Source organism: Meles meles, chromosome 14 (genome assembly GCF_922984935.1).
Source record: "Meles meles chromosome 14, mMelMel3.1 paternal haplotype, whole genome shotgun sequence".
Lineage (NCBI taxonomy): Eukaryota > Metazoa > Chordata > Mammalia > Carnivora > Mustelidae > Meles > Meles meles.
This window is the reverse complement of record NC_060079.1, coordinates 72838969-72855500: the sequence shown is the minus strand read 5'-3', so window position 1 is coordinate 72855500 and position 16532 is coordinate 72838969. Positions and strand designations below refer to the sequence as shown.

The following is a 16532-nucleotide window of genomic DNA, read 5'->3' as shown; positions in this document are numbered from 1 at the left end:
TGCAAATACGATAGAGCACCCCATGAGAGCTGGGTACAGGGATAGAGCAATGGGATCCCCCTGCCTTACAGCCTTACCTTGTCATGATGGAGACAGACCACGAGGAGACACAGAGGTAGATCACATTCCATAAGGATAATTTCTGAGCTGGCTTTTGTGGATAGATGTGTGCCCTCTGAGCCAAGCCCAGACCGAAGTCAGCACCTACGGCAGGCAGCTCCGTGGAGGGAAGAGAATTCCAAGTGGAGAGCAGGCAGTGCAGAGGGTCCTGAGGGACAAAGAGGCCAGTGTGGTAGGAGCTCAATGGTGAGGGGGAGCGTGGTTGACTTCCCGGGCCAGAGGGCCACAGGGAACCTGCAGAGGGTCCGGAGGGGCTGTGAGGTCAGAAATGAAACAGACAGCTCCTAGAAGATTTGGGGAAGAGAGTGACACGACTTACAGGTCACTCTGCAAAAGCCAGAGCTCTGACATAGGCTGTTATAAAAGTCCGTATGTGACATGTGGTGGTTGCAGCCAGGGCGGTCACGACAGGAGTGCCGGAAAGTGCTCGCATTTAGGATATATTCTAAAGGCAGAGAAAGCAGGACTTACTGCTGGTGGATATGGTGGTAATGGGAAGAGAAGACTGAAGCTGGGTTTCAAGATGTTTTATTTGATCAGGTGAATAAACAGCATCTTCTGAGAACAGGGGCAATGGGAAAAGTAGGTTGAAGGGGAAACCAAAAGCTTATTAGTACAAGTACTGATTGGGAGAGGTCACTTAAATATCCAGGTAAAAACGTCAGGCGGGAGATCGAACACATGAGTCTAGAGCTTAGGGGAGAAATCAGGGCCAGAGTTAGAAATGAAGAAATGTTTAGCATAAGAACGATGCGTAGAGCTATTGGTTGGATGAGGCCATCTAGGGAGTCCAGTTCTCTGGAATATGGGCCAGAAAGTACCGAGGCTCTGAGGCAAGATCACGCTTGGTGAGTTACAAGGGTAAGGTGGTGGGTCACTGTGGACGTGAGGAAACACAGAGCTGTTCAAAGACCAAGCCTGGAATCATGCAGGCATTGAGAAGTCAGAAGGAGGAGGACTCAGGAAGGAAGACAGAGCAGGAATGGCCAGTGAGGTAAGGGGAAACCAGAGAGTGATTCAGCAACACGACGTGCATAAAGTCTTCCAGGGATGATTCAGAGCAGGTGATAAATTTGGTCTGCCCTCCGAGATCGCTACCAATGGGAGGAGCGATGTACCCTCTTCTGTTCCCAGTGCCCAGTGCCCCCTGGCCCACGATCAATACTTGTTTATTGGTTTTGAACAGAAGTTAAACATGACAGCCTACAGATGGAATCCAGCCTGTAGGTACGTTTTGTTTGAACTTCAGGATTTAAAAATATTTTAATTGGTTGTCAAGGTTTAGAAATTGGGAAACTTTTACACCAAAATAACACATCTCAGGATTTGGGGCACCTGGGTGGTTCTGTCCGTTAAGTGTCTGCCTTCAGCTTGGGTCATGATCACAGGGTCCTGGGATGGAGCCCTGCGCTAGGCTCCCTGCTCAACAGGGAACCTGCTTCTCCCTCTGCCTGCCACTCCCCTGCTTGTGCTCTCTCCCTCTCTAGAGGGAGAGAAAATCTTTTTTTAAAAAAAGATTTTATTTATTTATTTGACAGAGAGTGACACAGCGAGAGAGGGAACACAAGCAGAGGGACTAGGAGGGGGAATGCTGGCTTCCTACAGAGCAGGAAGCCTGATGCAGGGCTCGATCCCAGGATGCTGGGATCATGGCCTGAGCCGAAGGCACATGCTTAAGGACTGAGCCACCCAGGCGCCCCTCAAATAAATAAAATCTTAAAAAAAAAAAAAATCCCAGGATTCTCATAAGGCAGTCCCCAGCTGTGCGTGGGTGAGTGGTGGCTGCCATATTCAGTGGGGTCCTGAGTTCTTCAGTTTCCACTCTGCAGCCTGCGCTGGTCCCTGGGTTTCCCCAATGGTGAGTGCACAGTGCCTCCCTCCTATTTCCTGCTGAGCCCTGCAGATCACCTCGTTTAGTGAAAGAGGGAATGAATGAATGAATGAGTGAGTAAATGAATGAGTCGTCGGGGCACCTGGAGCCCGCTCGGATTGGGGAACTGTACAATAACGCACAGAAAAGCCAGGGCTCAGATACAGACCCCCAGGTCAGGGCTTTGACTTTATATCTTCGCTTTGTCCATTGTGTTAACAATGTCCTAAAATAAAACCGAAAGTCTGAACGAAAGGAGGAAGGGTCCTGACAACATGCTATTTCCATTTTGAGAAAAAAAATAAGAGTATTGAACAAATAATGGTAAATGTGTCTTTCTCCTTAAGCTTTGGTGGGAAAATGGTTTCATAAGAAACTGCTACACAGATGAACAAAAGTTAGCATCGCCGCTCAAGGCAAAGTGAATAATAAATAAATGTAATTATTAAGGAATATAATTAAGGTTAAAAGAGATATTTTACTCCCATTTGGTTTTTGGAGAAAATAAGTTTTGCCATTTTTCTCTATGAAATATTTTTACCTATTTTCACATGTTTTAAACACAGATACTGTAATCATAGAATATCAACTGATCATCTCTCTTCCTTCTACTCAGTACCAAAGACTGGAGTTTTTCAAACCTCCTCTCTCTTGCCAGCTCCGATGATAGCACATGCTTATCCAGGGAGGTATGTAGAGACAGTTTCTGAAACCAGTCTGGGCTCATGAATTAGACTACGGTGTTTGATTTCTGACATTTTCCAGGTTTTGATATTATTCTTATGGTTGAACTAAGTCCCCCTCCGCCCAAAAGAGGAATTGAAGGATGAACCCCTATTCCCCAGAAGGTGACCTGATTTGGAAGTAGGGTCATGGCAGATATTTATGGCTAATTAAGATGAGGTCCTACCAGAAAAGGGGAGCTCTAACCTAATGTAACTGCCGTCCTTATAAGAAGAGGAAATTTAGACACAGACTCGGAGGGAAGACCATGCGAAGAGAGACACATGGGAAGACATGTCTGAAGCTGCAGGCAGAGACTGGAGGTGTGTTGTCACAAGCCAGAGAACACACTGAGTTTCCAGAAACTGGAAGAAGCGTCAGGGGGAACATGGTCCTGCCAACGCTTGACTAGACTTGCAGCTCCCAGAACTGACAGATGATACATTTCTGTTGTGTTAAGCTGCCCCGTCTTTGGTAATTTGTTATGATAGCCCTAGGAAATGAATACAGAGATTATTTTGTCTAATTCTTAATTTTAGACAGGTTCGAATGTAGGTTTCTCGATGGTAGATGCTGTGTCCCCAGGAAGGTAGCATCACTCATACACGCCACATATGTGCTATCCCTAAATAGGACCCTCGAGAACTTAAATGGGTTCCAACTGCCCTTCACGGGAGCAATGGCCCTCCTCTTGTTCCAGAAGTTAGAGATAAACTCTTCCTTGGCATAGAAATATCTTGAATATCAGGAGGTACCAGGTACTAATCTTGGCCCCAGAGAAATAACCAAAAACATCTTTAATGACCTTCTGGGCTTCCTGTGACCCCTTTCATGTATGAGTCATCTCTGTAGATGAGAGTTTCTTAGCTTGCAGTCCATAGAGAGTTTCTAGAGGCCAACACGAAACCCTTGAGATCTTGAGATTTGTTACAATAGTCTGTATTTGCGGAAAAATTCTGTAGTTTTTATTCATTCTTAAAGATACTATACTTCTCTACAACCGAAACAAGAAGGAAAAAGAAAGCCTGAGGATCCTCAGCGTGTGGTCAGGATCAGGCTAAGGTTTTGTGCCTGGGGAACAAGGCATGGGGATGGAGTGGGCTGATGACTTTGGGTGGGGACAGGATGAAGAGTCTGGATTTAGCTATGTGGAACAGCAGGTGAGTACGGACCATGCATATGGGGTATCTGGTGGGCATTTGGAGCCAGAGGGTTGGCAAGGAAAGGGCATACACCCAGAACGGTGATGGATGGGCACAGAGATGGGAACTGAATGCTGAGTTGCACACCCCCTTTCAGAACTGATCAGCAAGCTGACCTGGGAAGGGCCAACACTGAGCCTTGGCCAGTGTCCACACAGAGGAGCAAAGAGAGCAAGAGGCGGCACTAGAGGTGAAACAGGAAGGAAGGCTGCGGCGGTGGAAGAAGGAGGGGTGTACCATGGGGAAGGGGGGAAGAGCAGGACAGAATTCCAAAGCGGGGGCTGACCAGCTTACAGAACGAAACAGAGAAGTTAAAGACGATGATGAACAGCCGTGCAGAGAAGGGTCTGAAGTTCACTGATGATCATCCCTAAGTCCCTTTTGAAAAGTTGTGGGCATGACTTTGTTCATTCATGCATTCTGTGAATGGTTATTCTCGCCGTTCTGCTACGTGCCAGATGCCCTGCTAGGTGCCTGGACACAGAGATGAGTAAGACACAATCCTATCTTTAGGAAGCTTACGGGCTTATACAGGGACACACACTTAGGGGTATAAACTGTTATAGGGACATCTGAATAATGTCAGGAAGGGGCAAGTGGCTGATATGCCCTGGAGGGCAGAAGTCAGATAACAGGGAAATGGACCTCTCATGCCGGAAGTAGAATTGGTGGGTCCAAGAATCCTTCAAGTAGAATCTGTCCTGCCCTTTAGCATAACACCCAAAATCAGAATCACATTTCAGAATCACATGGACACGCACACACACACCAACATCACGGACCCACACCACTCTTGTTACTGAGACCTAGTTAGTGATGGTATAATGTTTGTAAAATAAAAATAAATATACGTGACTTGCTTTCTCTCTTTTTCAAATATTTAGTTTTTTAGTACCTACACTGGTTTAGTCCTGGGGGCTTCTATTTAAAATGTTTTTGACACTTCAATACGCTAAGCTTGTTAAACATGAATATTATTAAGATATTAGGAAACCCAGAATTCATTAGACCAATGATTCTATAAAATGAGTTAGGAGGAGGGAAAGCATGGTGGCAGTTTTGGAGTCACACTTACCTCCAAGGAGGTCCCTTCCCCACCATTTATAAGTTACATGTGAGTCATGTTAGTCTTACAATTTTGAATCTGCATCCCCAGCTACAATGGTTGGGTGAATAATATTTACCTCACAGAGTTGTTGGAAGGAACTGATAAGACGTGAAAAATGCCTGGCAGATAGTGGGCTCTATATGACTACAGAGATTTCTATTGGTAAGGAAATCATTGACTGAGATTATATTTTCAAATCAGGCCAGAATTGAGCATATATTTTTAAAAACACTCAAGCAATTTCTTTTTTTTTTTTTAAGATTTTATTTATTTGTCAGAGAGAGAGAGAGAGACCGCAAGCGAGCACAGGCAGATGGAGGCAGAGGGAGAAGCAGACTCCCTGCCAAGCAAGGAGCCCGATGTGGGACCCGATCCCAGGACACTGGGATCATGACCTGAGCCGAAGGCAGCCGCTTAACCAACGGAGCCACCCAGGCGTCCCAACACTCAAGCAATTTCTACAAAGAATTTCCCTTTATTTGAAAGCAATTCAAGAACATGAAGTTAACGTCAAGACCAATGACATACATTTTTTAGTATGTTTTTACGAACTGTCCAAAATGGTCACCTATCATTTTCAATTTTGAAATTTTCACCCATACATATGAAGACTAAAATTTTATTTGCCACCAGCCAACTTACAGCCAGCATCCTGTAAATAACTGGAGCAGGATCTAATTTTTTTTTCCATTTTTGAAACTTAGCACCAAAGAGAGAACAATAAAAAGTGGTTTCTGCATAATATGTAGCTTCAGAGAAAGTGAAATAATTTACTTGTCAATTTTCCAATGGTGTATTACACTTCCAGAGTAATACTTGTGTCTCCAATTCCTGCACGGAGCTCCCTCATTTTGAGATCTACTGAGATATTGAGAAAGGGGGCAAAGCACATGACTGCACAGGTTGTGCACTGCACAACTCCAGGGGGTGCTGGTCACGTAGACTACGTTGAGAAATGCACCCTACTGTACAGCCGTATTGTGGAAGCCCTATCTGAGAGGCTTGAATACTTTCCTGATGAACACGCTCTATCATTCAACATTATTTACTGAGCATCTAATGTGTATGAAACACGGTCCTAGGCTCTGGGGATACAGCAGTAGTCAAACAAGATACAGTCCTCATCTATATGGAGCTTACATTCTAGCAGAATGGAGCGGGTGCAGATAATGAACAAAAACTAAGTATGGATATAGTTTACCAGAAGGTGATCATTGTTAGGGAGAAGAGTAAAGCAAGATGATGAAGAAATGGAATGACAGTAGTAGGGAAATAACTATTTGAAATAAGGTAAGCAGAAAGGCTTCACCATTGGCATTTTTGATCGGAAGCCCGAAGGGAATGAGGGACAAGCTGCTCAGACAACTGAGGCAAGAATATTCCAGGCAGAGCAAAGTGCAAATACTAACACCCTCAAGTGGAAACCTAGTTGGTACATCCAGGGGGACGGCAGTGAGGTGAGGTGGGTGAGGGGACAAGGGTAGGCTGTAGTCAGGTTACTAGTGGTGAGAAGCAGGTCTCCTAGGGCCTAAACAGCTTTCCTAAGGATTGGTCTTTACTCAGGTGAGATCAGAAGCCACTGGAAGGCCTTGAATGGGGGAGTGACATCATCTCATTCAGGTGTTAAAAGAATCATGCTGTCTTTGAACGAATTTTTATTATGTAAAGTCTAAACAATTTCCCCAAATACTCTGGGAGTGTTTTTTGCTTCAGTTTTGTTAAAACTAGCAACATGATTTAAAAAATTGTTTCCTTTTTTAAATTCAGTCTGAATTAACATGTTGAAGTAAATATATTAAATACTTCATCAAGTGGTAAATACCAAAATCTTTCCTCTCAAAAAGCATTACAGCTAATTCATTTATTCCTTTTTGGATGTTTCAATTTGCAAAACAAGCCAGATTAGTTCCTCTCTCTGTTACAGGGAAAAGAACCTGGAAAGAAAAATCTTAAACATCTCAACTGTGAGGGCAACTGTTTCATGGATTATAAAGGCACCGAGATAGGATTGGTCAAGGCTGCAGGGAAGTTAACTGCTCACAAAGCAATTTGCATTTTGTCAAGTTAACCTAGCTTGTAAAACACAATGTTCCAGAATGTTCTGGCCTTCTGGAAAAAATGTAAGCAAATCCACTGTTAAAAAAAAAATCACAAATACCATACATGCTCAGGGGTTTCAGTTAAACTGCAAAAAGGTAACAGTTGGGAATAAAGTACAGTTGTCATAAGAACTCTGCTCCATTTTCTGAATCCTCTTTTATGAAAGTATTTATCTACGTACAATTCTCTTCACAAAAGCCTCAGCAAATCTCTTGTCTAACCACCCTCAGATTTGTTTAGTATGTATTTACGGACATTTACTCATAGATGCAAATGACTCATAACAAAAAATAAAACAAAACAAGGAATAACTTGTGTTTGCACTAGACCAGTCTCTATACTGATATGCTGACACAGTTTCCTCTTACCTATTTTTGTGCATAAAAGTATTCCACAGTGTTTGAGAAAATACCTTGTAGCAAAAAATAACAACAAAAATAATGCCTGCTTCAAACTTGATTTCTTGTAATGTCATGCCTAATTTGCATCACTGAGCTGTTAGCACTCAGACCGTAGATTCTTAAGAGTTTGGACACACGAAGAGTTGGACGCTTTATAGGTTGGACATGTCTTGGCTATAAAGCCAGTCATCAAAATCAATGTCTATGCTGCAATACTTTATTATGAAGGGAAAATAACTACCATGACCAGTCCCTACCATGTCTTGCCCTATGTTTTTTTTTTTTTTAAAGATTTATTTATTTATTTATTTGACAGAGAGAGAGAGAGAGAGATCACAAGTAGGCAGAGAGCTAGGCAGAGAGAGAGAGGGGGAAGCAGGCTCCCCACTGAGCAGAGAGCCCGATGCGGGGATGCGGGGCTCGATCCCAGGACCCTGGGATCATGACCTGAGCCTAAGGCAGAGGCTTAACCCACTGAGCCACCCAGGCACCCCTGTCTTGCCCTATGTTAGGCATCTCTCATATCTTAGGCCTGTTGGTCTTTTTAGTAACCTTATGAAGTTGGAAATATTACAACAATTTTAAATAAAAGGAAACTGAAGTCAAGGAGGTAAAGTAATTTATCTCAGTAATTTGCCTGTAACCAGCCAGAGTTCATTCAAACCTTGCAACTTCTGTCTTAGGCTTGTTCCCCTGAGTGACGTGGTCTTATTTAAAAGAGTAAATGAAATAAGATTAAACAGCTTAAGTGTGTTTGTCATCATAATTTTTCTTATTAGCTACCATTCTTGACTATCTTTTTTATTTACCTGTCCTTACTGTAAGAACTCGTAATTCTTACAACCCCTTGCAAGGTGATTGGGCCAGCATGGTGCTGGGCATTGCACATGCTTAAGCCAATTTCACTGCTGAATATCCTCATTTTACCCATGAGACAAGAGCTAAGAAGGGAGTGACCCCACCCAAAGTGGGGAAGTGGTCAGGTCTGATTCTTGGGTCTGTCTTATTCTTTTGGCTGTGGACTCCTTTCACATTCTTCACATTTTGACTACTTTAAAAATAAATAACATCACATTCAAACTGAATAATCTGAAAATTTACAATTCTCAAAGGGATCGGGTAACTTAAGGCAATATGTAATTTTGCTTCAACACTTGAAAATGATTCTACTAGACACTCTGGAAAATGAACTTTAAAGCTCCACATTTTCATGGCTTTGTTCATGTTTTCATGCTAAACATAACTATTCTGGATCCTTTCTCTATAGGTTGGAATCCTCAAACAATTGTGATACTGGGTGAATCCACAGGGAGTTGATAAATTAGAAGGAAATGGAAGTCGTTGTTCTCTTGACATTCAAGAAATACTTAGCCCTAACACGTTGGGCATATCTCCCTCATATTTCCTTAACTAGTTTAAAGAATTGGAAGTTTTAACCCTAAAATGTTGGCTTCATAGTAAATAGGCAACAAAAGAAGGTTTGGATTGATACGACAAAGGAAGTGGGATGACCTGGAAAATGAATTTCTCATCTCTGACCTGTTTCCACATCTGAAGTTCTTATGATCTAGTTTTTAATCTACACTACTTTTTATAGTGGATGTTTCCATTGGTGACAACCACAGGAGCAATATATACTTAGTTTACTTGTTTGACTAAAAACAAAATAAATACTAATATAAAAATGTGCTTACTGTTATATTTTATATAACTATGATTTATCCATCTATTTATTTCTGTGTAGACAAAATAATTCATACTTTTAAAGTCTAATCTAATAAACTTTTTATGCAAAAAGTAGTAAAATAGGGGTAGTTATTGAGATAAATAGCCTCTCTAATTTTTAAAATTTTAACCCTTAAAAGACTTCTCTTGGTCTATAAATGTATCCTTCTGTTTTTAGTGTATAGACACATTTTCCCTTTAAGACATACCTAAGTATATGAAATCATATTTTGGTTTTGACTTACAAATATCATAAGATAGAACTTCTTACTTCAAGATAGAAATCATCCCCCAAACATACCCAACCCTTCAATATCAAAAAAGAGGCTAACGTCACTATTTTGTAAACTCACAGCATGAGTTTTCCCAAGAGCATGGATAAACTTTTTTTTAACTCTTTGGTAAGCTTATTTATATGAAGTTTTGCAGACATGTAAACCTTAAGCTCTTTTTAGACCATGTATCTTATCTCCATTGCAAACTATATCATGATGATATTAGAACTGTCTTAGACAATTTAAGACTCACAGAAACCATATTTTAGGGCAAAATAAACCTCAAAGAATTATGGGTTAAGTCACCCCCTATTTCCTTCAATGAGATATTTCATTATAATTCTATTTCTACAAACCCAAGCCCCACCAGACTCGATGTATACTTAGGTTCTTACAACCTCCTAAAAAATTTCTTGAAATGGCCACCTGGAAGCTAGCTTTTCCTTCTACAGATCCCCACAGAGGTCACTTTCTCCCTCAAGGCACGTGTCCCTTTCTGCCTAGCATTATAGTTATTTGCTAACATGCTGTATTTTCCCTCCCAGAAAGTAAGCTCAAGAATGCCATCTTGAATCACATTCATTTCTTCTGCGATAGGTTAACTTACACATAGTAGGTTCCCGGGAGTATTGAGTGTGACTCAAAAATTTCTGTTAGCCATGACAAACTGCCAGAGAGAACGAACAACCTATTAAGAAGTATTTCAGGGGGCACCTGGGTGGCTCAGTGGGTTAAAGCCTCTGCCTTCAGCTCAGGTCATGATCCCAGGGTCCTGGGTTCGAGCCTCGTGTCGGGCTCTCTGCTCCACAGGGAGCCTGCTTCCTCCTCTCTCTCTGCCTGCCTCTCTGCCTACTTGTGATTTCTCTCTGTCAAATAAATAAAATATTTTTTTAAAAAAAGAAGTATTTCAGGAAGCCCTTGGTCAAGAAAGAAAGCCACAAGAGTAGAGAATTCTTCGAGAGGAGAAGCAGATTAACTGGTACATAAAAGTGACACATTCAATTTCTTCACCTTTATATAACCTCCAGAAGATCAAACGTTAATAAAATATTTATCTTCAGTTGTCACAAGACAGACTTTGATTTAAAACTCTTGGGTACATGAATGTCATGCCAGGCCCAAAATATACCATCATGTATTTTTAATTTAAACATTGGTCTGTGAAAAATTTATGTATGCCTGGTATAAAAAAAAAAAAAGTGGGTGAAAGTCTCTCAAAGAGTCACCACAAACAAGAAAACAGAACCTAGAAACAACTGTGGAACTCCCATACAAGTACCATGGAAAACAGTCCATTGGGAAACCCAAGGTGCCATTGACCTGACCCAGAAAATGCATCCCCTTACCTTGAGGGAATCAAAGCAGGCAATGACTCTTCCATTCTCCACCTGGCAGCTCTTGGGGGGGTGAGCAAATTTGCACTCCTCATCGGAGCGGGAGCAGGTGCCCCTCTGGAACTGCCTGCAGACCTCTAACGTCAGCCATTTTGTGTCTCTGACAGGGGCCACGTTCAAGGCCATGGTGCTCAAGCGCCGGGACTCTGCTGGTTTCTGTCAAATGATGAAATCAATCCAGGTCCCACTGATTCTGAAACTACTGTTGTGAAAAACCCCACATGTGCGTCTGAAGGTAAGTGATAAATTGCTTAGTGAAGTCCAACCCAGGAAGCGGTGAGGAAAGTGTTTGCCGGCGGCCAGTTACTCCTCAATCAATATGCCCCACTTGAAGACTGCGGGCCGCAGCAGAAGCACGCGTAGTGTCATCTCCGGCTGCAAACGTCCGAGTCTCTTGACCGATCTGCAGACACGACTGTTTTTAATAAAGTGACTTCAACATCATGGCACTCCTTGGGAGAATATTCAGTTCTGACGCTCACCGCTATTGACAGTGCTGGAAAATAAGCCACCTAGACGCTCAGATCTTGGCAGGATTTCTTCTTCCTCCCAACCTTCCCAAATTTTGAAATCGAGCAGTTGGCAAAGTCAGACAATTGAGGTATCTTCATCCACTGTAAGGTCAGGGTAACGTGTCTTTGACGGAAGAACGATTTGAATGCCACAAGAGCTCGGGCTGCAGCTTCCAGCAAAAGTGACTTCGCACAGGCACTTTTAAATCACAAAACCTGCAGAACACAAAGAAAACATCAACTTACACCCAAACTCGGTAGAATCGACACTTTGACAAACTGTTTTCAGCTCTTATCTAGAATTTGCAAAAGTGCAGTTTCGAGCTTTGAGCTTAGAGGCTAGTGAAGAAAGTTATGCATTAGAGAGAGAGAGAGAATACGCAACTGCACCCGTATTGCAGAAATGATCTAGGCAGCAGTCCAAAAGTTAGGAATGACTCAAACACATGAGTGTGGCAGACACAATAATTAGGCATTCTGAAACAATCCCATCTAATGTGCCTCATTGCCAAAACAGTGTATTAGAACCGTGGCTTCCGATTAATTTCACATTTAGGCCATTGGTTTTATTGTTGGAAATGCTATCAACAATCAATTGGGATGTGTCTCTCCTATATAATATGGGTTTTGGCATTTTTGGATGAAGCATGAGCTCCTTATCCTTTACATCCTTTCCAGTTTACAGAGATTTCAACTTAGAAATGGATCTGGTAGAAGTCTCCTAGTATTTATTTTTAGGTCTCTCAGACTTCCTCTCTACTGTTAGTACTTCCTTCACATTAGAATTCCCCTCTACCCTGTAAGCACTCAGAGGGTAAGGACTATTTGTATTTGTCATTTCTGTGTCCCTGGTGCCTTAGTTCATAGCCGTTAGGTCCTCAAAAAATATTTACTGACCGATTCCACTGATGACTGCCTCACTGACTCAAGGGATGAATGCAAACCAGTTTTAGCTTAGTTCGGTTTAGGTTCTAATGGAGTCATAATCTGCTCCATTCTGGGGCATGCTAGAGTTAAATCACATTCCTACAACAAAAATGTAATTAGTAGGGGCACCTGGGTGGCTCAGTGGGTTAAAGCCTCTGCCTTCTGCTCAGGTCATGATCCTGGGGTCCTGGGATCGAGCCCCGCATTGGGCTCTCTGCTCAGCAGGGAGCCTGCTTCTCCCTCTCTCTCTGTCTGCTTCTCTGCTTACTTGTGATCTCTCTCTCTCTCTGTGTCAAATAAATAAATAAAACCTTTAAAAATGTAACTAGTAAATTCAAATTTCTGAAATCACTATATTTCATTGTTTTTAATATTTTCAAGGATTACAGAGTCATTAAAATATTAGAAATTTAACATGGCTGGGTTCGGGATGCGTAAAAGACTGAATATCAGACACCGATCATTTTCATAAATTTTATGTGCTACAAGCTACGTTCACCGCATGCTTCGCCTTGATGTCCTTCTAAAAAATTTTTAAATAAGAACGTAATGGAAACTGGAAGTCGATTATTTAAAATCAGCATGTACAAATACGTTCAGGCAGTAATAATTTTTGCATGGCTCAGAAATGTTCCCTGAAAAAGTAGGTCTCATGGTAATTAGGTTTCGTTAATTCCAGGTAAACCGGGCCGAACGGGCTTCCTTGCCATAGGGTTTTGTTTTGTTTTCTTTTCATCTGCTCTCCAGTGAGTCTCTAATAGGGGAAGAGAAACAATGGCATCTCTCAAGCTTATCTGATCGTAGAACATTTATTTAGCAGGACACCTCTTGGGACTAGTAGGAAACGCTACTTCATCCCAGGACTTTTTTACTTGTTAGCAGAAGTGTTTGAATGAGTAATAACTGTATGTGCATTTAAGGAAATTGGCAAGCTCGGGAGCTATGACACATACCTAACTCCGAGTGTAAAATATCTGAAGGGACAGGCAGGCTCCTGCTTCTCTGTTTGGCAGCACTGTGTTCCCAGCAGCTAACATCAACTCGCTTAACCAGGCAGTTCAAGAAGAGGAGTTTAATAACCAAATTTACTCTGGGTCAGGTTTCGCAGACCAGTCTGGACCTGCACCCTCATTACCTCAGCCCCCATTACTAACCCCCGTGGAGAACAAAGGATGAGGGAAGCAAGGGACAAGAAAACATTCCTGCCTGTGTATTCTGTGGAGCCAAGGGACTACTAATGAGGTTTCAAATGATAGGTTGGCCCCGTCTAGTTCGAGTTACACAATATTTCATAGAGCCCCTGAGTCCTATGGACCAGGGTCTGATGGGATTCCAGGACAACAAAGATGCAGGAGAACTCAGCCCCAAAGGCAGCACAACCTTGGCCATGGCTTCATGCGTAGGGAAAGAAAGAGGCAAACATGTATTTATGGACAGATGGTAAATGAGTAATGACTCAAGTGTTCCTCAAAACCATGCAGGAACAAGGCTTTCAACCCAGTCCAGTGAATGGGGTGCCCATTTGCTTATACTTTTGGGTAGAAAGTGTTATTTTCCTGGGAAAAACAGATTGCCATTTCTGGTTACTATGAAAATCCAAGCAGAATTTAGCGGGTCAGGCTTTAGGAAGGTGAACTTGCTTTTAAAACCAGTGGGGCTGGGGTGCCTGGGTGGCTCAGTGGGTTAAAGCCTATGCGTTCGGCTCAGGTCATGATCCCAGGGTGCTGGGATCGAACCCCGCTTCGGGCTCTCTGCTCAGCAGGGAGCCTGCTTCCTCCTCTTTCTCTGCCTACTTGTGATCCCTGTCTGTCTTAAATAAAATAAAATAAAACCAGTGGAGCCATGCTCTCTGATGGCCAGAGTCCTGTGACCTTCCCGAAGGAAATGGAAGTACACCATATTGTACCTAACAGTATTGCTATCATTCTCATGAATCCCCTCTTTCTTCCAGCTTGCTCTGTTTCTGTCCCGAAAGTTACAGAGCTACTGTTGTCAAAGACACTGTCTCCCTTAGGCCAGCTCCGCCTCCATCTTCTGGAATGGGTACAAGCCGGTACTTGTGGAATAAGGGAGAGAGAACAGATTTGAAGGAGCTGAAGGAAGGCCACCAAAGGAGGTGGCCAGTGATGAGTAAGGATGGAGGAAACCAACTTTTGACACGGTTATCGAAGGACGAGTCTAAACTCTGCTAACACACAGACCAAAATCTGTATTGGATCTACCAGACTACAGAGTCCCTGGAGGAGGGCAACATGTTAAGGCTTTGCTCTCCAGTAATGAGGCCACCCGCTATGTGTGGCTTCTGAACACTTGAAAGGTGGCTAGTGCCACTGAGGAACTAAATTTCAATTTTTTATTTATTCTTAATTAATGTAAATTTAACCTAAACATTGATCCTCAGTTTAGTGACTGGAAAACTTCCAAGTGTGTTTGGATTGACTCAAGTACATAAATCTACTTTTCAGTTGTACACTTTATGAGACCTAAATACAGATCCAGAATTTCCAATGAAATCAGCTCCTGAGTTGTGCTTTACATGTGAAATTCACACTGCTTTCACATCCTTCATACAAAAAATAATGTGAAAATGTCCCATTAATATTGTTTCATATTTACTACATCGTGAGTTGCTAATATTTTAACTCACTGGATTAAATGTTACTATGAAAATTAAACTCACTTTATCCCCTCCAGAATTCAGAGCAATATGTAGCTCCCGTTAGATGTCTATTGATGGTAACGTCTTAGGAACGGTTGCATTTTTTTTCTCCCAGCCAACACAGAAGGTCATGGAATGGTGGAAAGTACCCTGCCTTCTGAGCCAAGCTTCTAGCCTCATTTTGCCAAGGTTCCTTCATGTGACCTTGGGTAAGTCGGTTTCTTTGAGATCGAATTCCTTTATCCGTAAAATGTGGATAACAATTCCTAACGACATGACATGGTTGCTGCCATGAAGGACAGCGGATGGAGGAAACAAAAGATACTTTGTAAACAATGACACGCTGTCCTCATGCAAGGCGAAAGGAGGAGCTACTCTATAAATATTTATTGAATAATTCTGTTTCAGGATTCTGAATCAATGGCCGGGCTTATGGCTTTCGCAGATGCCGAAAGCAGGGCGGTGGATTCAGGATCAAAGGAACCGACAGAATGGGATCCTGGGGGCCACGTATCTGGAGCATCCCTCGGTTCTCAGACTGATTGGTTCTGCACCTGAAGAGAACCCACAGAGAAGTTTCCCCAAGTACCAATCCCACAGTGTTCTTACAAAAGCCTCACTGGTCCCTGCTTTCCTCCTTCAGTTGCTACCAATCCAGAAATGCATCAAACACTCTGGGGCCCCGGCAGTGACCCTGGATGTGATGCGTACCAGAGTATCAGGGAAGCATTGCTGGGAAGCCTCCTTGGTTTGAGGGCTTGCTGGAAACACAGAGGCGGAGGCCACCCACCCGCGCTCGGGGTGCGTGGGGAGAAGCGAGCAGCATTTTTTAGTTCATCTGCTCAGAGGGGCTCCTCAGAAAATGTGTCCGAATGGAGGGGGCACCTTTTCTCGTTCTCAAAAAGGTCCTGTATGCTGCCATTGGTCCTGCTTATACGCGAGGCACATTTTACCTTTCCCAGAGGTTTCTGGGCTCCACTGGGAAAGCAGGGTCTCCCACTTACACGATTTTCCAGTTCTTCCTCTTTTATATTTCTCCCAGCGCTCTGCTCGTGCAGCCCTTTCTCTCAGTTCTTTTTGACTCATGGTTCAGTTTTATTTCCAACGTCCCAATCAATGCTATCCCCAATTAGCTCCTTCCGGTGCAGAACCCAGGCAGGATTCAGAAGTAGTTCTTCCCAGTGATTTCTCTGGCCTGGTTTCTTCATCGGGGCTCCTCGCCTTGTCCCCTTCAGGTATTCAGAACCTCGTGTTCTTTCCCCTTCTGGCTTTCTGAGCCCCTCAGAGAGGAGACGGTGCCCGTAGCCTTGCAGGCTGACCATTGATATGGCCTCTGAGTCTTGAACTCCTGCTGCTTGAAAACACCCACCGCCCCCTCTGCTGATCTCTCTCTAGCCCACTTTCTAACAGTACCTGGTGATCGTTTTTAAGTATGACCCCCTAATTCTCAAGAACTTAAATATTGACTTATCCAACCGCCTGCCCCCAGCTTTTGCCCTGTTTCTGTAACAGACCT

General features: G+C 43.0%; 1 protein-coding gene across 6 annotated transcripts in view; it reads right to left on the bottom strand.

The window, feature by feature from the left end:
• The window catches only part of MBNL2 (muscleblind like splicing regulator 2), a 160586-nt gene that overhangs the window by 101406 nt on the left and 42648 nt on the right, over positions 1-16532 (bottom strand). For all 6 annotated transcript variants that reach the window (XM_045978428.1, XM_045978430.1, XM_045978429.1 and 3 more), the window contains exon 2: positions 10871-11646. In XM_045978428.1, coding sequence (XP_045834384.1) covers positions 10871-11044 — 174 coding nt within the window. In that variant the 5' untranslated portion in view covers positions 11045-11646. The remainder of the gene's footprint in view (positions 1-10870; positions 11647-16532) is intronic.